A 23,470-nucleotide genomic window follows, 5' to 3' on the forward strand; every position below is an offset into this window, starting at 1 on the left:
GATTAAGAGTCAGACACTTAACCAACTGAGCCATCCAGGTGACCCCAAACAACCTACTATTCAAACCCTTATAGTCTGGGGCACCTGGGTGGCTCAGTCACTTAAGTGACTTGACTCTTGATTTCGGCCAAGGTCATGATCCCAGGATTGTAAGATTGAACCACACATGGAGGCCTCCCTTGGTCTTGTTGGATGTGGAATCCACTTAAGATGTTCTCTCTCAGGGCGCCTGTTAAGCACCTGGCTACAGCTCAGGTCATGATCATGTGGTCCTAGGATAGAGCCCCACATTGGTCTCCCTGCTCAGCAGGAAGCCTGCTTCTCCCTCTCCCACTCCCCCTGTCTGTGAGTGTTCCCCATCTCACTGTGTCTCTCTCCATCAAATAAATAAATAAAATCTTAAAAAAATAAAAAGGTGCTCTTTCTCCCTCTCCCTCCATCCCTGCCCTCTAAAAACAAAAACAAAACAGAACTCCTGTAGTCTGACTCATCTTTGTCTGCCCTCACCATGACTCCCATGCTCCAACCCCACCTCACCGCCTGTCAAGCTTGGACCAGGACATGTGATTTTATACCATCTGTGTCATTTATCAACTCATTGCGTCTCAGCTCTAAATCCACTCTTTTTGCCACTCTGTATTAATGGAGCTGGGCCTTCTAAGTAATTCCAGCTCACATAGTTAAGCTTTTTCACTACAGGGTACTAAAGGGACATTGGAGGGGGAATGGACCTTCCTTTCCAGGTTTCAGGTTGGCTTACTTCCTCAGTTCCTGGAGAGCATGATTTTTTCTCCACTACTTGGCCCCAAATTTCTCCAGTGCCTGGTGTCTGCATGGTGCAAATTTCTCAGTTTGCCGGCCGCATACTTCCTCCAGCTTGTAACTAGGGTAGCAGTTGCGTAGCCAGGAGCCCCAGACAGCATGGGTCTGTGCCCAAATTCAGGTTACTCCTGCCCACACCTTCTCCTCAGCCCTACACACCTATACACTGGAAACTCCTCAGGACTTCCCATCTGCATAGCCAACCCCCTGATTTTTGTCCCCTGGCCCAAGCTAAATGCAGAAGTGAACTAGATTCCTAGAGAGGGAGGTCTGTCTGAATTATTTATGTCCATTAACGTACTATAGAATACATAAGTACATACCAATATCCTACAGACTCCATATTTTTATTTATTTTCTTCATTTTATTGTTTTCCCAACCCCTTCCCTTACCACCGCGCTAAAAGTGCAAGCCTCACGAGTATAGGGACGGACTTTTGCCTGTATTGTCCCTCTCTGTGTCCCCAGAGCCTGGGGCAGCGTCTGACATATAATGGGATACTCAAATATTTAAAGAGTGAACGAACAATTAAATATCGGATGAATCATGCATGAGTGAACAAATTCTGAGTTATCAGGATGAGGTCTTGTGGGGAGAGGAAAAGGCGATTGAGGAAGTCGTCTGGGACCGGGGTATGGGATCCTCAGGTCTCCCTCGGGATGGACGCCTCGCACAGCGGTCTCAGAGTTCCTTTCCGGACCCATCGCGAGTTGCTTAGCAACTGGTCGCCCGGCCCTCCGCTACCATTAGAGGGCGCGCGGGCGGGGAGACGTGAACGCGCACGCGTGCGCGGCGCGGACCGGCGAGGGCAGCACGTCACTTCCTGTTTCTTTAAGGGAACGTGGCTTTTCCCCGCAGCGCTTGTCTTCGCGTCTGCGTCTCCGCTGCGGCGGCCAGAGCTGGAGTCGGACCCCGAGCGCAGCGTCGCCATGGACTCGGCCCTCAGCGACCCGCACAACGGCAGCGCGGAGGCAGGCGGCGCAGCCAACGGCACGACGCGGCCGCCTTCCACGCCCGAGGGCATCGCGCTGGCCTACGGCAGCCTTCTGCTCATGGCGCTGCTGCCCATCTTCTTCGGTGCCCTGCGCTCGGTGCGCTGCGCCCGCGGCAAGGTAGGGTCGGAGGCAAAACCGCGCGCGCTTTCCATCTCCCAGCTGGGACACGACTGACACGGACCCTCCCTCCCGCCCTTGGCGGAACAGACACCTCTTCTCCCCAGACACCCTTCACGGCATGGATCGCCACCGCTTCCCCATCCCGAGACCATATCCGGGAGCTGGCCCTGGGTGCTCCGGGATCTGACACATCCCCTCACAGGGACCTGCTTCTGCCCCCACTCGGACCCTGGCACATCCCTGCCTCTGTCCGTCATGCAGCAAACACTGTCAGCCTCACACCGGGATTCGGGCAGTGTATTATTCTGAGCCTACTGGACCCAGCGAGGCCGGCCCCACCCTCTGCTCTGGCTGCTTATCCCATATGGGACACCTCTTCTTGGGTTCTGGGTCAACCCCCGTCTGTACCTGATGGGGCGCTGGTCCTGACAACTGAGTGGTACAGTCCCCTGTCATTCCTCCATTCGGAACCCTGCCTCATCCACCCTAGGGCAAATTCTGGCATCCTGAAACTGTGACACCTGTCTAGCTGGAATCTGTGACCCATAGTGTACTCTTCTAAAACCTCCAGATCAGGCCCTTGAGCCACCTCAAAAAAATTAAGCCAAGGATATAGCTGCAGCTCAGGTACCAGTTTTTGGCTTCACTTCTCAGACCAGTTTCACTCAATCAGCAGTGCCTCTCTTTTTAACCAAGCAGAGACCCCTTCTTTTGCTGGTTTGGTCTTCCTGACTGGTAGACACTCCTAGTCTTGGACCTGTCCTAGCCTGAGCCCAGACCCTGTTCCTAACTCCTCACCCTCACCCTGTTCCCACCCCCCAGACCCTAACCCTACCTTGAAGTAGCATTTCTCTCTGTGCTCCCTAAGACAGTCCCTCCACCAAATTGAGCTCACCTACTGAGCTGCTGTGGGGCTCCCTTATGAGACCAGGCCAGACCCATTCCTGATCGTTCTCAACATATGTCCCATTGGACACCTAGAAGGCCCCATCATTTCCCCCTCTCTCCATCTTCTTCCCTATTAAGCTTTCTCCAGCCCCTTGAACCGATTGCTTCTCACTTCCTGGCACCCTCTCCCCTCCTAATCTGTAGCTCCTCCCCCACCAAAACCTGAAGCTGAACCTAAGCGGAAGCTGTCTTACCCAAAGAGGGCAGGTCCGCAAGGCAGCTGCCACTTTTGAAACTGCTCAAGTGCGGGTTTTCAAACCATTACACAACTTGAGGTCTGCCACCTTCCTTACCCAAGATCAGAGAACTCTCTGTTGGGTCCTTCTTTGGGCAGACACAAAGGGAAATAGTCAGGGCTTAGATGGCCCTATTTGCCTTTCCATTCTGCCTCTTCTAAGCAGGGTTCAGGCGTCTGACTTTTACTTTCTGCTGAGATCGTGATCTCGATCTTGTGAGATTAAGCCCTGCGTCCATCTTTGCGACGAGGTTGGGGTTCTCTGCTTGGGGTTCTCTCCCTCTCTGCCCCTCCTGCTCATGCTTGTGCACTTTCTCTCTTCCTCTCTTTCACTCGCAAATAAATCTTTTTTTTAAAGATTTTATTTATTTATTTGACACAGAGTGAGAGAGACAGAGAGGGAATACAAGCAGAGGAAACGGGAGAGGGAGAAACAGGCTTCCCGTGGAGCAGGGAGCCCGATGTGGGGCTCAATCCCAGGACTCTGTGATCATAACCTGAACCGAAGGCAGACGCTTAATGATTGAGCCACCCAGGCGCCCCTCAAATAAATAAATCTTTAAAGAAAAAAGACAGCTGAAGAGTTGGTCAAAGCTCTGGTGTGGTGGGAACAGAGGGTGTGCATAGAAGAGAGCTCTCCATCCACCATGGCCTCTAGAATACCTTGCCCACCATCTCCTGCAAGCTGCGTGAAATTGCAGACAGCCAGACCCACCACCAATAACCAGGATGTTCTGAAATTTACAAAGCCTTCACCGTCTTTGGTTCTCCCAGCAACTGAATGTTACAGATGGCACCAGTTTTATTTTCCCTGTCTTATGGAGAAAGAAACTGAGGATCAAAGAAATGACTACTCTTGATCCCTCTGCCAATAAGGGGCAGAACTAGGTGTTGCTAAACCTAGTCCAAGGCTGTCCTTGATATATGTGCCTCTAAAGACCCACACAAGTGGCATTTGGGCCTGGGGGGAAAAAAGCCAGCAACTCCCTTTTTCTACCCTGAGTCATGTTTCCCAGTCATGTGGCAAGGAGAGAGAAAAGTTAGTGTGGGGGCCCAGGAGTTTTGATTTCCCACCAATATTAGACCTTAAAGCCAGCTGAGAGAGGGCATGTGAGGACAGAATTATCTCTGGAGCCAAGTTGTCCATAACAGGCAGGGCAAATTGTGAAATCATGGAGAGAAGAAGGTGGAGCATCCAGGAGTGTGTTGGGAAGAAGTAGCCGTGGGAGGAGCAGTCTTAGAGGGGTGCCCATCCTGTGTTCCCAGAAGGGAGCAAATCCCAACCCAAGCAATAGCTGGGGATCAGATTACTTCAAAGGCCCTTGGCCTGTAACTCAGAGGAGCCCCTCAGCCAACTGGACTGGGCTTCTGCTCTGTGCCAGGCCCTGGGCTAGGTACCAGGGGTGCTGGGACAACAAATGCCAGGCCTTGTCTTCCCAGAGCTCAGTGCCCCACGGAGAAACAGATGTGTAAGCTGCCAACTAAACCGAATCCTGATACGCCTTCCAGAGGAGGCTGCAGCTGCCTTTGCAAAGATGGGCGAAAGTTCAGCAGGCAGAGCAGGAGAGAGGGAGGCATTGCTTTGCAGGGTGCATTCAGAGGGGCAGCGAGCAGTGCGATGAAAGCCCCCGGGGCAGGGCCCTGGAGGCCATAACAGAAAGATGTTCAGGCAGCCTGCAGCCTTTCTGCATGATAGAATCCTGAAAGCCACACAGTAGTTCATCTTCATAGCTACAAAATGACCACACACTTGTAAAAAAAAAAAAAATCCAAGCCATGCAGAAGTATAAAGGAAAAGCCTCCTCAGTACCACTTTTTGAAGGAACCTATTTAGCTCTTTGGTGTGTAATTTCCCAGAACTTTTCTATGTATATATAAATGTGTGTGTGCCTGTGTGTATACACAGATGTAAATTTATTTTTATAGCAGTGGGTTTTTATATTACATACTGCTCTGTAACTTGACATGGTTTTTTTGTTGTTTTTGTTTTTAACACTGTGTCATGGTCATTTTCCTGTCCATATCTGCAGATCTGCCTCATTATTTTATGTCAGGGAGGGTAAGTAACACATGCCTGTGGTATAAAATTCCAGAGGTGCAGAGGGCATCTTGAAAGCCTCCATCCCACCCAGCTACTCAGCTTCCCTCCCCAGAGGCACCCCCTGTTACCTGTTTCTTGGATATCCAAAAAGTTCTGTGCCTTTACAAATAAATAAGCATATGCTTTCTCTGCATTTTTGCAGTATAACTTAACATTTTGTTATAAATCCACTTTTTGGCACCTGGCTCTTTTCACCAGGTATATGTTGGAGATCAGTATATCTGTGCGTACGGAGTGGTCATGTTCTTCGACAGCTCTGTGGGATCCAGCCTGTGTCCCACAATTTGTTTAGAGCACTGATCTCAGAGTATGATTGCTAGACCAGCAGCAGCGGCCACAGCCTCACCTGGGAGCTGGTTCGAAATGCAGATTTTGAGTTAGAGACTCACTGTGGGCCTGGCAGTCTGTTTTCACAACCCCTCCTGACAATTCTTCTGGGTGTTCATGTGAGAACCTCTGATTTAGAGTTCTCCACGGGTTGTTCAGATGAGTGTCAGTCTTTTGCTATGACAAGCCATGCTGAAATTCATCTCCTTATATGTTTGTTACATCACACTTGTTTGTATTTGTAGGATTTTTTTGGTTGTTGTTGTTAAAGATTTTATTTATTTATTTGACAGAGAGAAATCACAAGTAGACAGGCAGACAGAGAGAGAGAGAGGGGGAAGCAGGCTCCCTGCTGAGCAGAGAGCCCTATGCGGGACTCGATCCCAGGACCCTGAGATCATGACCCGATCCGAAGGCAGCGGCTTAACCCACTGAGCCACCCAGGCGCTCGGATTTTTTTTTTTTTTAATTGATTTGCGGGGTCAAGGGCCATGTGCATGTTTGATTTAGATGGATCTTACCAAATTACGCACCCTAGAGGTTGTATAAGTTTATACACCCACCAGCAGTGAACTCAGTTCCTGTGTGATGGCTGCGCAGCAGTCCAGTCCCAGGGCTTTCTGAGCCAGACTGGGGGATCCATTCAGGTCTAGGCTTCACAAAGAGCTCCTGGTAGAGTCAGTGATGGGCGGGAGGGAGAACAGGAAGGAGGCTGGTGATGTGGTCACCGTGAAGACTGCAGTGGGGCACAGGATTTGGTGGGGGGGAGGGGATGCCAGTTTGAGTTCTAGAAATGCTTAGGAAGCAGAGTGAGGTGAATGAGTGAATGTGGTGTAAAGAGGAGGAGACCCTGGGGTCTCCAGCTGGGGTGAAATGAACAGAATGGTCCACAAGTCCCAGATCATTTCTAGGACATGGCCTGGAAGCAGCACTCCCAGAGCTCGGACTGAGCCAATGACTCGAAGCCGGGCATCTGTCTTCCCTTGATGCTTTTGCTTCCGCCCTGATAACTGAACATCCACAATGTCACTGGAAGCTAAATTTATTTCGGCTATTTGTGTCATCTTCTCTCTCTCTCTCACACACACACACACACACTCACACATTCTTTCTCTCTCACTAATTACGTTTTGTGTTTTGGGAGCTCTTGCATTTGCTTAAGAGCATCTGGCTTAAAAACCCACATCGAATTGGTAGAGAATCCTAAAAACTTTTTATGTTTTTGTAACAACAAAGGTTAACTGTTGGGGGGGGGGGTGTTTGTGAGGGGAGGAGCAGAGCGAGAGAGAATCTTAAACAGGCTCCATGCCCAGTACAGAGCCCAACATGGGGCTCCATCTCGGGTCATGACCTGAGCCAAAATCAAGAGTCAGACGCTTAACCAACTGAGCCACCCAGGCACCCCAAAGGTTGATTGTTACATTGTCACAAGCTCCCTGAGAATCTTGTCACAACTTGCTAGCACAAATTTCCAGGTAGGAAAGGTAGAGGTCATCTAGGAAGTAGTGGCTAAGAGTTGGGACACTGGGGGGCACCTGGGTGGCTCTGTGGGTTAAAGCCTCTGTCTTCAGCTCAGGTCATGCATGATCTCGGGGTCCTGGGATTGAGCCCTGCATCAGGCTCTCTGCTCAGTGGGGAGCCTGCTTCCTCCTCTCTCTCTGCCTGACTCTCTGCCTACTTGTGATCTGTCTGTCAAATAAATAAACAAAATCTTAAAAAAAAAAAAAAGGGACACTGGACCCAGACTGCCTGTGTTTGGATCCAGGCTCCACCACTCACCAGCTGTGTGACCTTAAGCAAGTTACTTTACCTCCCTGAGCTTCAGTTTCCTCATCTGTAAAGGGGAGCTTTTAAAAATACCTGCTTCACAGAGTTTTTGTGAGGATGAAATCACATATAGCACCTAGAGCAGGGCTTCGCACATAAAACACTCTCCTAAGTGTTACCTTTATTACTGTTACTGTCAGATTTCCAATCTCACATTCTGACTCAGCATGGCGGCTTGGATATTTACACAGTCACCATGGATGAGCCAGAGTCCTTTGTATAGTGGGATGTGTGTCCAACCTTGGCTTGTCATCAAGTAATTTTAAGCTTCTTTCCACCCAGGATACAGGGCTGAATTGAAAGGATTATGTGGAGGACTCCTGGGTGGCTCATTTGGTTAAGCATCTTCCTTCGGCTCAGGTCATGATCCCAGGATCCTGGGGTCAAGTCCTACATCGGGCTCCTTGCTCAGTTGGGGAGTCTGCTTCTCCCTCTGCCTGCTGCTCCTCCTGCTTGTGCTTGCTCGCTCTTTCCCTCTCTCTGACAAATGAATAAATAAAATCTTTTTCTTACAGATTTTATTTATTTATTTGTCAGACAGAGATCACAAGTAGGCAGAGAGAGGAAGGGAAACAGGCTCTCCGCTGAGCAGAGTCGATGTGGGGCTTGATCCCAGGACCCTGGGATCATGACCTGAGCTGAAGGCAGAGGTTTTAACCCACTAAGCCAGCCAGATGCCCCTGGATAAATAAAATCTTTTTTAAAAGCGGGGGGGGGGGGGGAGAGAAAGGAATATGTGGAAATGAGCCCTAACGCTCGTTTGTAGGTGAGACCAGAATCCCCTGTGCTCTGCAACTGTAGTTCCCTCTGCCTCCTGTTTCCCTGACTTGTACACAAAGCAGATTCCTCAACTCTGTATATATTTGGCTCCTACACCCTACCAGAACCCTTGCTTGACCTTCAAGGCTTTGCCTAAGTGCCATCTGCTTTCTTGTGATTCTTTATATACCACTACTACTACTACTACTACTTATAATAGTACAGAGTCTAGACAGCTCATGTGACAGCTCAAGGCACAATACTAAGTATTTCCAGTGCAAAATTCATAGAATCCTGGGGCACCTGAGTGACTCAGTTGGTTAAGTGTCTGCCCTAAGCTCAGGTCATGGTCTCAACATCCTGGGATCAAGCCCCGCATTGGACTCCCTCCTCAATGTTGAGTCTGCTTCTCCCTCTCCCTCTGTCTCACCCTGGCTTGTGCACATATACTCTCTCTCTCTCTCAAACAAATAAATAAAAATCTTAAAAAAAAAAAAAAAAAGTCATAGAATCCCGAAATTCACCATACAGCTGAGGAGATTGAGGCTCTGAGAGAGAGAAATAACATTCCTGGGCCCCACAGCTGGAAAGAGGCAGAGCTGGAAGTCACTTTCTGGCATCAGAGCCCTCTCCCATCCATTTGGCACTCAGGCTGGGTATTGCAGCAGTGTATGTCTTGTTTTGTCACATGTCACACTGTATCGTGGTGTTTTCTCTGCATGTCACGGTCTTGGCCTGCCTGCCTGTGGACTCTGAGATGAATAACTGTCTAATTTACGTCTGGGCCTCTGCTCCTGCTAGAGGGACATACGTTGTGCTTGTGGAGGTACACAGAGGGGTGGGGAAATTTTCCCCAGCCCCACAGCACCCTGTTGCCAAAAGCAGACACCCAGGGCTGGGGGAAATGGAGGGAGTCAGTACTGCTCACCCACCCCACCCCTTCCTCCCAGCAGAGCTGCCCCTGGGTGCTCTAGAAAGGTCGGTCTCCCTCCCGGCCACCTCAGTCAGGCACATGCTGGGGTTTGGGGAAACGCCTCCCTCCTCCCCTTCTCCCTGACAGTCCCAGCTCCTCATACACAGTTACAGCACTTTATACTTTGCCAGGCTGTTCTACATCCCATATCTCATTTAGTTGAAATCTCTCGGCCCTTTTTTTATTTTATTTTTTTAAGATTTTATTTATTTGACAGAGAGATCACAAGTAGGCAGAGAGGCAGGCAGAGAGAGAGGACGAAAGAGGCTCCCTGCCGAGCAGAGAGCCCGATGCGGGGCTCGATCCCAGGACCCCGGGATCATGACCTGAGCCGAAGGCAGAGGCTTTAACCTGCTGAGCCACCCAGGTGCCCCGTCTCTCGGCCCTTTTAGAGGTAAATAAAGCTAGAGACTATGATCCTATTTGACAGAGGAGTAAACTGAGACACTGAGAGCCAAGGATGTGCCTCAGTCACCCAGCAAGCCGTTTACTAGAGCACTGAATGCCTTTATCATACTTTATGTGTATTGTTTGCATGTGTGTGAATTTTATCTGTAGGAAAAATTCCCTGAAGTGGAAGTGCTTGATCAAAGGTGTATGCGCTTGTGATTTTGACAGATACTGACAGTGTGCTCTCTGCAGGAACCGATTTTACCCTCCTGAAGGTACCAAGGGTCAGCACCTATTTCCCTGTAGCCTCACCAGCTCACTCTGTTACCCAGTGGGGACTTCCGCCATTCTGACAGATGAAAACTGGAATCTCAGTGCACTTCACTTCGAGCTTCTCTTATTAAGAGTGAGGGTGGAAAGAAAGAAAGAAAAAAAAAAGAGTGAGGATAACATTTTTTCCTGTGAATAAGAACTTTTTGTGGTTCCTGCTCTGTGAACCTTCTCGGTGCCCTTGGGCACGTGTAAATTGCAGTTTGGTGCATCTGCTGAGTTGCCCTCCCCAAAAGGCTGGACCAATTTGCACTATAACCAACAGTGTATGCACATCCCAGCTCCATTTCGAGGCCATTGCATGGGCTTACTGCTCTCTGCCCTGTCTCCTTCCCTTCTGCAGTTTTCCTTCCATTGTTGGACAGAAGGTCTGCCTGACCCGAAATCTGCCCTCTCCAGGCAGCTTCCCCTTGAGCATGTTTTGTCCTGTTGGTTTTTAGGAGGCAGCCGTGAGCCAAAAAAAATTAATGAGACTCTGCAGCTGAACATGATCCCTTGTCCCCAGGGTGCTGGTGCCTTATTCACCGGATAGACATGGTGATGGTGGAATCTTAGGCATTGAGATGTGCCTGCGGAGAGAGAACTTGACTTTGACTTGAGCAGAAGTCTCATCTGTCATTACTAGGACCTCTGGTAGCTAGGATATAAAGTGGAATAGACATACAAAGTGCAGGGAGAATTGCAGTGGGAGAGGAAGCTTAGCCAGTGGGAAATCTGGAAATGCTTCATGGCAGCGACATTGGCAAGGTCCTTGATGACTGAGGATTCTGCTTAGCTGAGAGAGCATGATGGTCTTGAAAGCTTTCAACTTTGTGTTTTTTAGTATGAATTTAAACCAGAATTATACTGCCACTGGTGGATTCTCATTAGAAAGTTTTCTGGCGGGTGCCTGGGTGGCTCAGTTGGTTAAGTGTCTGCCTTTGGCTCAGGTCATGGTCTCGGGGTCCTGGGATCGAGCCCCGCATCGGGCTCCCTGCTTGGCAGGAAGCCTGCTTCCCCCTCTCCCACTCCCCCTGCTTGTGTTCCCTCTCTCGCTGTGTCTCTCTGTCAAATAAATAAATAAAATCCTTAAAAAAAAAAAAAAGTTTTCTGGCTGGAATTCTATGAAGTTGATAAAATCCCTATTCTGTGCTGTTGCTACACTCCCATTTTTTTCCTTTTTTAAAGTACTGAAATTATTTTGACTACATCCAGGTTTTTTCATGTAAATATTTATCCTCTGTTGTGTCTTTACCCAAAGCACATTGTCGCCAACAGTAGCATCTGCCATTATGGATTTAATTGTGGCTTTTACTCTTACCAGATTCAGTTTCCCCAGTCAAATTTCTTAAGTGTAAGTTTTGTCAAGATTTGCTTCTCCTTGCAGTTGGCGTCCGCTGTGTGCAGTTTCAATTGCTGTCAGTTTTATCAGTTGTTGGGTTGTTTCTCCTCAGACCTATTGAATAACAAATTCATCGTGTTTACCTGGTAGCTAATCCATAAGGAAACCGGGAATAGTTCTCATGAGGTCTAGGACTGCTCTGTTGTCACAGTATCCAGGGTTTTCTCTCAATTATTTCATGCCATAACTGCCTCTGCCATCACTCTTGTCCCCAGATATGCCACACTTGACCTGCTGGGGCCCAGATGGCCCTCGTGCAAAATAGCAGGGTGAAGTATCTTGCCCCAGGGTGGGCAGAAGGAACCGCATTGCCAAAGCCTGGGGTCGGAACGATGTGGTGGGAAGGTGAATGAGCCGCAGCCCCAGAGGCCAAAACTGCACCCCCGACTCACAGGCACCTTTCTTGACTGCTCTAGAACGCCTCGGACATGCCGGAGACTATCACCAGCCGGGACGCTGCCCGCTTCCCCATCATCGCCAGCTGCACACTCTTGGGGCTCTATCTCTTTTTCAAAGTAAGTCCTTTACCACCCGTTGTGTTATTTGGTTTAAATAACTTTGTTTTGTTTTTCCCATCACAGGAGATATGCATGTTCATATGTAGAAAATAAAGAAACAAGGGGGATAAAAAAGTCCTAATAATTCACCTCTAGACCAACTGCCAACACAGAGATAACCACCGATGGCATTTAGGAGTCTTGCCCATAGTCATTATTTCTTTTCTCTGTGTGGCTTTTTTGTTTTGTTTTCATGATACCATTTTGGTTTGCACTGTACTGTTTATGCTGGGATGGGGTATAGCTTGTGTCTCCAATGCACCTCTACCATACTAATTGCCTTTTTTTTTCTTTAATTTACCGAGGTTTATTTTCCAAATAAAAGTTACACAGGCTCAGTGTTGAAAACGTGGAAAACACAGAAAAGTAAAAAGGGGAAAACAGCAGTCATCCAAAACCCCACTACCAGAGACAATCACAGATTCCCTTTGGAGGTGTGTCCTTGCGCTGTTTTCCCGGTGCATGGTTTCTCCGTAGCTGTGGCCACGTGGCGTACTCAGTTTTGTAGCTGCTGCTTTCACTCCCCATTAATAACATCATAAGCATTCTCTCATGTTAACTGCAAACTCTTCTGAAGCTTTTCTTTTTCTTCTTTTTTTTTTTTTACTATAACACATACTATTTTCTGATTATGGAAGTAAGATGTGCAGAAAACTTTTTAAAGAGCGGGGGGAAAATGTGTAGAGGTAACAGTCACTATTAACGTTTGGGCATGTCTCCTTTCAGGCTTTTAATAAGCATGCTTTTCACATAAGTATGATCCTATCCTAGCTGTAGTGTTGTGTCCTGTGTTTTTGCAGTCGTGCCTCACAAGTGCTTTTCCCCTGGTCACTGAAAAGCTCTCAAGGACGACTTTTAATTAACGTGTTAAAAACACAGGTAGATGGCGAAAAAAACCATTTTCGGTCTAAGGGAAGACGTAAATGAGCCATAATCTTCTCCCCAGTGTAGTTTTTCCTGGATCTTCCGCGTAGATCTACTTTATGTTAAAATTTAAAAACAAATATATGTATGAGATACAGGCTGTTTACTGTAGAGATATTTTTCAATCTGTGCAGTCACGTCTGCCTCATTAATCTTAACACCTGCCTGTGGCTCTGTTTTATGGCTGCGCCTCTGAGGGATGTCTGGTGCTGGGATGTCACAGAGGTGCTGCTAAGAGCGCCAGCCCCGGGGTACAGGATCTCGGCCTGGGCACGTGTGTTCAAGTGTATTTGCAGTAGGAGGAACAGGTCATGTAGCATCTCCATTTGTAGTTTGAACAGATAGTTCCAAATCCCCACAAAAGATGGCGCCCTTTTTCGTTTCCCCTGATGGGGAATAGTGGGCTGGCTGCCTTGACTCTCACCAGCATGGGGTGGCATCAGAATTCCTCATCTTTGCCAGTCTGTGAGTGAGTCCACGATGTAATATTTAACACCTGCTTCCTGTCCCATCGTTCCCTCGTTGTTGGATCAGAACTATGCTGCTTAATGGTTTCAGAATCCCCCCACAGGCAGGTTGACCACAACTCACCTCCAGCACCCCCCGCACCCCACTTTAAACAAAAGAAGTCATTCCAGTTTTTACTCTTACAAACCAGCGTGCATCAAGTAACATTAGGTATTCATGGATTTTTTTTTTTTTTCCTGGACCTTGGGTGAAGAGTTGGATTTACTCCATGCTTCGGTTCATAGCATCCCGTCCTCAGTCCATGCCAGGCGCCCCCTCCACCCCTAGTGCCCGCCTCCATGTCCCACCTCCATGTCCCTGTCCACAAGAAACACCTGCTCTGATGCGTTTGCTTTGTCTTCAGATGTGTGTCTCCTTATAAAACGTATGGTGTCGGTCTGTCTGTGTCTACTGAGAGTCCAGCTTCCATAAACAGAGCTGTGCGGTGCATCTCCCTCTGTTTGCCTTTTCTCTCCCCTGTACTTTTGAGATCCCTCTGAGGCCGTCTGCACATCTGGCCCATTGCCTCAAGACCCTCTGACATTTTTAGTACTTAGGATTCTTTCCTTTAGCTAGGTTCCCTCAGAAAGAAATTTCTGGCAGTGGAGGGTAGGAGCATTTTTCTTTAAGCCACTGTATGCTCTGCCTGTCCCCCACTGCAGGCGGGTAAGCCCCAACCTGCCGTGCGCCAGAGGACACAGCATACCTCTTATTCATGTCTTTAGAGGGCCCACACTGGGATTTCTGAGAGGTGGCCATCTGGACAACACAGCCAACAGATTCCTCCCAAACTCCAGGCTGGCGGCTTGTGAATTAGTTTTCCAAGTGGTGAGATCCCTCGGCCCCTTTCCTCCCCGCCACCACGCTGGTTGGGATGTTTCTCAACATTATAAAATATATCTGATTCCACCTCATTTAAAACTGATTGCTCTGAGGCAGCATACAAAAATTATACCCAGCAGCATAAGCATAAAAAAGTAAAGGAAGAAATTGGAGTGAAAGAGCAAATTAAAATAGGATAAAACAAAGCCTTGGGCGAGGACCATACCCTGAACCCAGGCCGTACTTTTGTCAAGAGTGCTTCTGATACTGGTGTCGCTCTGCGCCTCTAGCAGCTAAAACACAGAGAAAGCCAGGCTTGGTGAGACTGGGTGCACAGTCCATAGGCCACACAGTCCAGCCAACTCGCTCTAAGTTGCAGCCAGAGAGATTTTCCTAAGGGCCCAGGCGAAAGGAACACTACTGAGAGGTAGACCACATCGTCATAAAATATGGCCCATGTGCCTATGAAGTATGTTCGTAGGGCTTTTTCTTACGGTAGTCACATTCTAGGCCACTGCTTTGCTCATCCATCCGTTCTGCAAACATTAACTGGGTGCCTGCTGTATACAAGGCCCCAAGTGAGAAAAACTGACCATCCTTGCCCTCCAGGAGTCTCTTGTTAATTGGTGGAGATGGACACCAGTCAGTCACATTGATAAATGTAAAGCTACAGTCCTGGGAAGTGCTGCAGAAGCAAGGCGTAGCAACAAGAAAGCACAGAAGAGCCCCGCAGCTAGCATGAACCTCTGCCCCTGCCCCACTCCCACCTCCAGCAGCAGCACCTTCACCTACCTCACTGCTCAGCCGGCCGCAAACCCGGGGAGCCGTCCTCCCTGCACTTGCAGTCAAGGGCACCGTCTTCTGTCCGCCAGAGTCTGCAGTACCCTCCTCACCGGGCTGTCTGCTTCCACCCGTGCCCTGGGAAGTCTGTCTCCCACACAGCAGCACAGGAATCCTCTCAGGACATCCAGTCATGTCACCGCCCTGCCCTTGGTCTCCAGTACTGGCATGACTCACCCAGAGGAATCTAGATTTTCTCACGGCACTATAGGGTCTCTCTGCCCCTCAGTGGTCCCAGCCTCATCTCCTCACACCGGACCCTTACTCTCTCAGCTCTAGGCTCACAGGCCCTGACTCTTCGCCGCGTACATAAGCAACATACCCACCTCAGGACCTTTGCACTCACCTTTCTCTCTGCCCCAAATGCTTTCCACCTCGAATACCCTCACAGTGGCTCCCTCGCTTTGTTAAGGTTCTATTCCTGAACAAGGTGAGTATCTTCCCGTTGAGAAACTTTCACTGCCTACCAGTCTAAAAGAGCAGCTCTCCTCTCTTCTCTCTGTTTGCCCTGCTCTGCTTTTCTTCTGAGGACCCATCACCACTTGACAATATATTACATACGTGTATCTTTTGAGATTCTTTCTCTCTTGCTGGCACATAAACTCCATGGGGGCAGGGACTTTGATGCCTCATTTCTTGCTGTGTCCCCAGAGTTCACACGACGCCGTTAACATGGTAGACAGTCAGTACACGTGAGCTGAGTTAATGAGGGGTGGTTGTATCAAGGAAGGCTGCTCCGAGCTGAGAGTCGAAGAAAGAAGGGTGGGGAGAATGTCCAGGACAACAGAAGAGTGTGTGCACAGGCCAGCTGCCTAGTGGTGGGGCTGTGGCACAGACAGGGCCCTCAGAAAGGCTGGTGTGACCCCAGTGTGCTGTGAGCCACAGCTGAGAAGGTCTGCGGTGGCCATCGCAGGGGCTGAGGCCCGGGTAGGGTGTGGGCCTTGAGCTTGTGAAGGCGAGGCTTTAAGCAGGGGAGGAGTGTGGGCAGACAGGCTTTAAACAGATTCTGTAACGGCTTCCTTGAGAGCACCCAGTGCCCCTGTGCCCCATACCACAGCACATGAATCCCCCCCAGCCAGAGACCCTCAGGAGAGCAAACTCAGGAAGGAGAGGATGACTGTGGAAGGAGATGCAGAGCCTTCCCCAGAGTCCAGGATTCCCAGCAGTGACAGGCAGCTTTGGAGTATCACAAAAGAGAACATATCCCAGTTCCACTTGACAGTAAGACTGAGAAGCAGCAGCAGGCAGGGTCTCCTGTCACAGCTTCTAGCCATCACCATGGGACAAGTCCTCCAGAAGACCATCAGGTAGACGATGGGGCAGGGCACAAGCGACTTAAAAGTAGCGTGCTTGGGGCCTTGGTAGCCACCATAGGGGGCTCCCTAGATTTTTGAGCAGGGAGAAGGAAACTTGGAAGAGTGCATTCTGAGGCTCCCTTGGGGGGTTGCACTCAGGACTGTCCTCCCCCATGATTCCATGCCAGGACTCTGAGCACAGACCTAGTATTGCCTGTCTCCAGATAATGGAGCTACCAGGCACACACGTACTCCATTGGGTGTCCCTCCGGGGGCCTGAGGTTGCTCCCTTTTCTTCTGTAGCCACAGAAGCTAGAAGGCCCCTAGAACTCTCTGAGATTCTTCCTCCCACCGTTCCCTAGCTCCAGAGGGATGAGACCAACCTCCAGAAGAGAAGCGGGGACTCTGATTTCCCCATAGCCACGGGCAACCCTGACTTCCTGTTGAAGCGGGGACTCTGATTTCCCCATAGCCACGGGCAACCCTGACTTCCTGTTTCTTTTTTTATTTCTGCCTCAGATATTCTCCCAGGAGTACATCAACCTCTTGCTGTCCATGTATTTCTTCGTGCTGGGGATCCTGGCCCTGTCCCACACCATCAGGTCAGAAGGCATCTCTTCAACATTTGAAGCAGCTTTCTCAGGAGCCAGTACAGGGTCCTGGATGAGAACATGACCTTTGGCGTCATTCAGAGCCAGGTTTGAATCCTGGCTGTACAATCCAAGGGCTTCTTTCCCCTGCGGTACAGCGTGGGTGAGCTAGAACAAGACCTGTAACCTCTGTGGCACAGTCCCCTCCCAGGGACTGACAAGAGTATCCAGGGGGTGTTTCCCACCACCACCGTTGTTGGGAAGGTTAATCACATTGTAGTACCAGGATGTCACTTGTCACAGTGCTGAGACGGGTAATAGCAGCACCACATGCCAGGTGTTTTAGGCTGCTGGCACCTCGTGGTAAGCCCGGCTTCTCACGCGTGATCTTGTTTCCTGCTGAGAGAGGGGCAGTAGAGTGAGAAGTTAAGAGTACAGCCTCTGGAATTTGATTACCTGAATTTGAATCCAGACTCTGCTACTTAATAGCCCTGTGACTTGGGGCAAGTCACTTAATCTCTCTGGCCTCAATTTCCTCAGCCGAATGTGGAGGAAAATAACTGAACCTTCCTTATGGGTCATGGGAAAGCTTTTAGCCCAGTATCTGACACCTAATGTGTCCAATAACTGTTAACTGTTGTCGTTACTATTACTTCCTGTGCTAACCTGCCAGGTAACTTACAAGGTTAGCTTTTGCTTTTATTTATTTATTTATTTGAGAGAGACAGAGACAGACAGCAGAAGAGGGAACACAAGCAGGGGGAGTGTGAGAAAGAGAAGCGATTTCCTGCTGAGCAAGGAGCCCAATGCAGGGCTCGATCCCAGGACCCCGGGATTATGACCCCAGCCTAAGGCAGACACTTAATGACTGAGCCACCCAGGCGCCTTTAGCTTTTTGCTTTAAATCTTCTGTTATCTTTGGAAACTGAAGCACAAAGAGATTAGGAATTTGCCAAGATCGCACAATGGATAAGCAGCAGAGCCAAGATTCAAACCCAGGTCTGAGTGGCCCCAGAGTCGTGTTCCCATTGCCACCTGCTCAGACAGGCACGTGCTGTGTTTGTCCAGTGGGGATGAAGGACCTAGGCCGGGACCCTGAAGGGGTACTGCTCTTCATGTCATGGACAGGCCAATTCTCCGTGTGTTGTAAACATTTGGCATTCCCTAGCCCTGTTTCCTAAATGAGAGTTATGTCCCCAGTCTGCCCCCTAGCTTGTGACTCCAAAAGTTTCCCCGCCTGTTTCCATCTGGTCCCTTCAGCTGGATACAGTGTCGGGTTGAGAACCACTGACCATAAGGTGGCCTGTAGACTATGGAGGTTCCCAGAAGGAAGGAACGCAGCTAAAAGTCAGCCTTGAAGGGTGGGAAACCTGGAAGAGGCACAAAGGAGAGGGGAAAGCTAGGAGTAGAAGATCTGTGTGCAGTGAAAACACATTTGGGATCTTTCTGCAGTTGTCAGAGAGGAAGCGCAGGGCCTGTTCACAAAAGGCATCAAAAGCCAGTTGGGTTTGGCCTTGTTTCCCTAGGCACACTGGCAAGACATTGTGGTACTCAAGAGCGTGGGTTCAGGAGATGTTGGCCCTCGAACCGAGGCCTAGCTCTGCCAGCTCGATAATTTGTGTAAGCTTCTCAAGCCCTCTGAGTATCAGTTCCTATAAAACGGAGACACTTAAAAAAAAAAAAGAAAGAAAGAAACGTAGACACTGCGAGCACCTCCTCACTGGGGCGTGGGAAGGATCAGATGAGCCACGACTATAACATGGCTCAAGTACCGTACCAAGTGCACCATGAGTTGTGCTTCTGGTCCAAGATCATACAGCTGGGACTGGAATTCTGGTTTTTTAACTGAGTTCAGTGTTGTCTTCAACTTTACCTGCCCTTTCCCCATGCAGTTTTGTTCTGGCCATCTGATAAGAATTTTAATCCAGCCCCCGTCCTAAAAAATGAAGGCCTAGAGAACCTACTTGAGTGATTTGGACTTCACAAAACCGTGGCAGACCCAACCTCACAGGGCAGAGCTCTCTGATGAATCTGGGGGACGGTGGGGGCAGTCGCTTCCAAGCACTGGGACCCCTCCTTCCCCATGCTGATTAGGGTCCCCCTAATTCTCATCCATCCTACCCCTTCATCTGTGAGAGGCTTGACATTCCCGGGCCTCCCCGTGACCCAACCACCACTTCAGAGAACCCGGTGTATTTTATCTGTCTTTTTTAACTAATTCATAATTTTGACTAGTAGAAATTATTTTTTTTATTTAAATTTTTTTTAAGATTTTATTTATTTATTTGACAGAGATTACAAGTAGGCAGAGAAGCAGACAGAGAGAGAGAGAGAGAAGCAGGCTTCCCACAGAGCAGAGAGTCTGATTCGGGGCTTGATCCCAGGACCGTGAGATCACAACCTGAGCTAAAGGCAGAGGCTTTAACCCACTGAGCCACCCAGGCGTCCCGACTGGTAGAAATTATTGACATAGAACCAATAGCAACTGAAACTGCATATGGTAAAATAGATTAGTGACTAAAACTTACCAGAAGAATCATCTTCTTGATGAAATTTATAGCACAATATTTGACCTGGCAAAATCAGACCTCATAAACACAACAGGTAACCGTGGGCAGGAGGGGTGCTCACCACATAGCATCAGAGCTGTCCTGTGAAAAATTTCATACGGACCAAAAACGGTGGGATGAGAGAAATTGTTTTGAAAAATTTATATGGAGAAAAACTGAATCAGATGCACATAATTTGAGCAAAAAGGGAGGAAAGCATAATTTAATCATATTATATGGAAAGCTGAGCCAAAAACTATTTTTCTTTTTCAGTCAGACTGCGTTTTCTGAAATACTTTCTCAACGAAAGTCTACAGTGTAGTTAGAATTTCCATAAGCTGTTGATATTCACAGACTTGGAGGCAGACCTCTGTCAGGATCCAAACCAGAGGGTCCGAAAGTGGGGTTCAGGGAAGGCGAGGCCCTGAGGGGTTGTGTAACCAGGGTTGTGTAACCACCAGGATTCGTGGCTGGTAGAGGCAGGGGGTTTGAGCCCAGGTCTGTCTGACTTCGAGGCCCGTATTCTTCCCAGTTTGGCAGGAGTGAGGGGGAAACAGATTATAGAGGGTGGGCTGGCCACTGCTTCCCAGCAGTCCTTCGGTCCCCAGAGGACTGGGGGAACAGACCTGATAAGGGACTGGAAGAGCCTGGCCCCGAGCCGAGTCAGCCCCGGGTGGGGATTCTCGTGGATCTTTCCACCCCTGCTGCCACCCCCAGCCTGCCGCCTGCCTTCACCTTGTGCAGCCACCAAGATTTACAAGCCCACGCCAGAAGCCTTCCTGCCAAGGGAACCTCAGCTTATTTTTATCATCTCTGAGCTCATACCCTATCCAGCTGACCTTTAGAGGGAAAAGGACCCATAAGGTCAAAATCTACCACCCTAGGAAGAAAAAGTCAGTTTTATTGACCCTTGCTTTCCACTCCCAGGGGAGAAGGACACCAGGATGTGGTTTCCCAGCAGGAAGCAGTGACCTTTAGGTTTGATGTGAGCCATGAAAGCTGGAGAAAGCCTCTGCCTGCTGCAGAGGTCTGCCTTCAGAGGCACTCAGTGAGCATTTACCAGCTGCCACCCAGGCCCCAGGCCTGCCGTAGGTGGGGGTAGGTGGTGAGACGGGCCCCCACTCTCAAGTTCAGGCTCACTGGCCAGGTTGCTTGTCTCTTGCCCTACATTATCCAGCGACCCTTCTTTGCTCAGGATAACCAAGTCATCAGTCTGGAGAGTTCTTACCTGAAGTCAAAGCGGCAGTTAAGGTTACAGGCTGCCAGGGCGCCTGGGTGGCTCAGTGGTTAAAGCCTCTGCCTTCGGCTCAGGTCATGATCCCAGGGTCCTGGGATCGAGCCTCACATTGGGCTCTCTGCTCCGCAGGAAGCCTGCCTCCTCCTCCTCTCTCTTTCTGCCTGCCTCTCTGCCTACTTGTGGTCTATCTGTCAAATAAATAAAAATCTTAAAAAATAATAAAAATAAATAAAAATTTAAAAAAAAAAAGGTTACAGGCTGCCAAGCATTCATTTAATCATCTTAATAACTAAGAGAAAGATCTTATTGTAGTGCTCCAAATGAGGAAACAGTTACACAGAACAGTTAAGTAACTTTCCGAAGATCACACAGCTAATCAGTGGCAGAGTCAGGATTTGAATCCACGAAGTCTGGCTCCAGAACCACTGCGCTCTGCTGTTTCAGAAGTGAAACATCAAGCTCCTAAGGAAGAGGCAGGTCTGCAGTGAAGGCCTTAGCTCCTCAGGCCTTTTCTCTGTTTCTGCTCACACGCTCTGGCTTTAGGATCTCCCAGACGTGATTCAGCGAACTGAGCTGAAGGTAGCTTCCAGCCTCATCTCTCCCAGCTTCTGCCCTCCACTTCTCAGAGCCCTCCTGTGGAAGCCCACTGCTGGTTGCATACTTGTGCCTGCCACATTGGGTTCAGAGGGCTCTCTTGTTTGTGCCACAGCCCTGCAGATGGGGAACCTGTTTGATAAGTGGGGAAACAGGCCCTGAAATAGTTCTTAACTCCACATCTTCTTTCTCTAACCACCAGGGTCTTAGAAAGGGAGCTCTCTTTCCCTGCCTTTCTGCTGTGCCCTGGGTACCTCTTGGCCTGCCTCTGTTTACCTACCAGGTGGGAGCACCATTCTGGATTTGCCCACCTCATCAGTCACTGTCAGGCTGATCCAGTGTCGCCAAATGCTTTTGAGCTCAGGCTCTGGACAAGTGCCAGCATTGACAGACGCTCACAGTTCTTATTTACATCCCTGTTGTGGGTCCAGAGTTGGGCTAAGCCTCTCTCCCCTGCCTTCTCGCTCACTTCACAGCAACGGTTTGAGACAGGTGGTATTGTTACTCCCACGTAGTGCTAAGATGAGCCACTGCGGTGACTCGCCCACAGCCACACTGCTAGCATATGGCAGGGTAGTCTTCTGGGCTGAGCTGCCCCCAGGGCCAGGCTGGGCCAGGAGGCCCTGATTTGTTCATCTTTGTCTGAAGGTGATCCAGAAAAGAAAGTTTCTGTTCCCTGCCTGGCCAAGGCACAGAGTACACTGGGTGATCTGAGACCATTTTCCAGAGATGAGGCTAGCCCATCCTGAGCAGCGGAGGCCTCTTGGAAGGAGTGGACGTGAGGTGCTCCTCCCCCCTCCACCTCGGGGCTGTGATTCATCGAGCTGATTGAGTCCAGCTGAGTTTATAAAACACTCAGGCCTGACGAGTCATGGAGTGGGGGGTAGGCAGTAACCGTCAGATCATCTGACTTGATAGGTGTGGAAGAGTCGAGGAATATGCATTCTTGACAAGGGACTCACAGAGCGTGCACGGACCAGACTCTGGCATCCATTCCTGTTCTAAAGCTGCATTTTACATGGAAGTCTGGCCCAGCTTTGTGTTCCTTGGACGAGAACCAAGAGGCAGCGCGGAAGCACTAGGATTCCAGAGACCTGTGTTTGAGTCCCTGCTCAGATGGGGAGTCAGCCCTGGGCAGTCCCTTACTCTCTCAGGGCTTCCATTTCCATCTGTGAAATAGGGCTGGGAACTCCTCCCCGTCAAGAGGACTCGCCGTCAGGGCAGCTTCGAGGGTGCCGGGAGGAAGGACGTGTGAATGGGCACTTCTGGGATGGTGTTGGGGCTGCGGTAGCCCATGGGGGTCCTGTTTGCCGACCTGCTTTGTCTTTCCTTCCAGCCCCTTCATGAATAAGTTTTTTCCAGCCAACTTTCCAAATCGACAGTACCAGCTGCTCTTCACACAGGGCTCTGGGGAGAACAAGGAAGGTCAGTGCCGCCTGCTTTTCCTGGCCTTGGGGTTCTCTCACCTGTCTTCCCCTTGTCTCCAGTATCAGGGTTCTCCACTAGAGCAAGGGGTGGAAAAGGTGGGCTCTGCAGTCACATTGCCTGGGTGGGAACCCAGCTCTGCTGCTGCCTACACGGAGGGCTCTGGGTGAATGCCTTTACCTCTCCGAGTCATTGTGTTTGTTCCAGCTGTAAAATGAAAACGATACATCTGGAACCTCCCTCACAGCATGTTGTTAGGACTGGGGGTCAGTGATGAGGGGCACACTCAGCACATGGCCTGGCCCGCGGCAGCACGCGGTGATGTTGGCCGGCGTAGCTTCTTGTATCATACCTGTATGTAATGTGATGACTCTCCCACCTGAGACCTGGAACAGGGCGTCTTTGTTTAAAAAAAAAAAAAAAAGAAGAGAAAAGAAAACTCTGGGACCTTGGGAGAAGCCTGGGCTTTGTGGGTTGGTTCAGATAGGAGTACTGGTGCTGTAACACGATTGGCGAGGGCTTGACCAAATGAAAAGTATTTCTTACATCAAAGTCTGAGCTTGGGAATGTCACTCTGTCTTACGGGTGCCTGACGCATTCTGCCTTATTCCCAGAGAGGGGTGAGTTTAAGTCATTCCTTTTCGCATTTCAAATGCATCTGTGCCTAAGAGATGATTGTTGAACTTAAAAAAAAGCTAAGCTTGCACCACAGAGTCTTTGAGGTCCAAGGCTCCATCTGTCTTGTGCTTTGTCACATTCGGGTGACTCTTGGGCCCAGAGTGGGGTACTGTCACCAGTTAAAAATCACCAAGGTGCTTCCTGAAAATAATACTATACTATGTTAACTAACTTGAATTAAAAACCAAGAAAAATTCCCCAGGATGCCATCACCAGAGAGGAGAGAACAAAAATTGGGGCCAA

The 23,470-nt window shown here is 49.5% G+C and overlaps 1 protein-coding gene across 14 annotated transcripts in view; it reads left to right on the forward strand.

The window, feature by feature from the left end:
• Window positions 1-1,612: 1,612 nt before the first annotated feature.
• The window catches only part of HM13 (histocompatibility minor 13), a 49,252-nt gene continuing 27,394 nt past the window's right edge, over window positions 1,613-23,470 (forward strand). For 3 of the 14 annotated variants that reach the window (XR_014315694.1, XR_014315695.1, XM_082745845.1), the window contains exons 1-4: window positions 1,634-1,935; window positions 11,626-11,724; window positions 16,674-16,756; window positions 22,461-22,549. Coding sequence is in view for 10 of the 14 variants with exons in the window: in XM_082745845.1 (XP_082601971.1) it covers window positions 1,753-1,935; window positions 11,626-11,724; window positions 16,674-16,756; window positions 22,461-22,549 (454 nt within the window). In the remaining 4 variants the exon portion in view is untranslated. Of the gene's footprint in view, window positions 1,936-11,625; window positions 11,725-16,673; window positions 16,757-22,460; window positions 22,550-23,470 lie in introns of all 14 variants that reach the window. The other 11 variants (XR_014315696.1, XR_014315697.1, XM_082745847.1 and 8 more) reach the window with 7 other exon arrangements.

Source organism: Mustela nivalis (genome assembly GCF_964662115.1).
Source record: "Mustela nivalis genome assembly, chromosome: 8".
NCBI lineage: Eukaryota > Metazoa > Chordata > Mammalia > Carnivora > Mustelidae > Mustela > Mustela nivalis.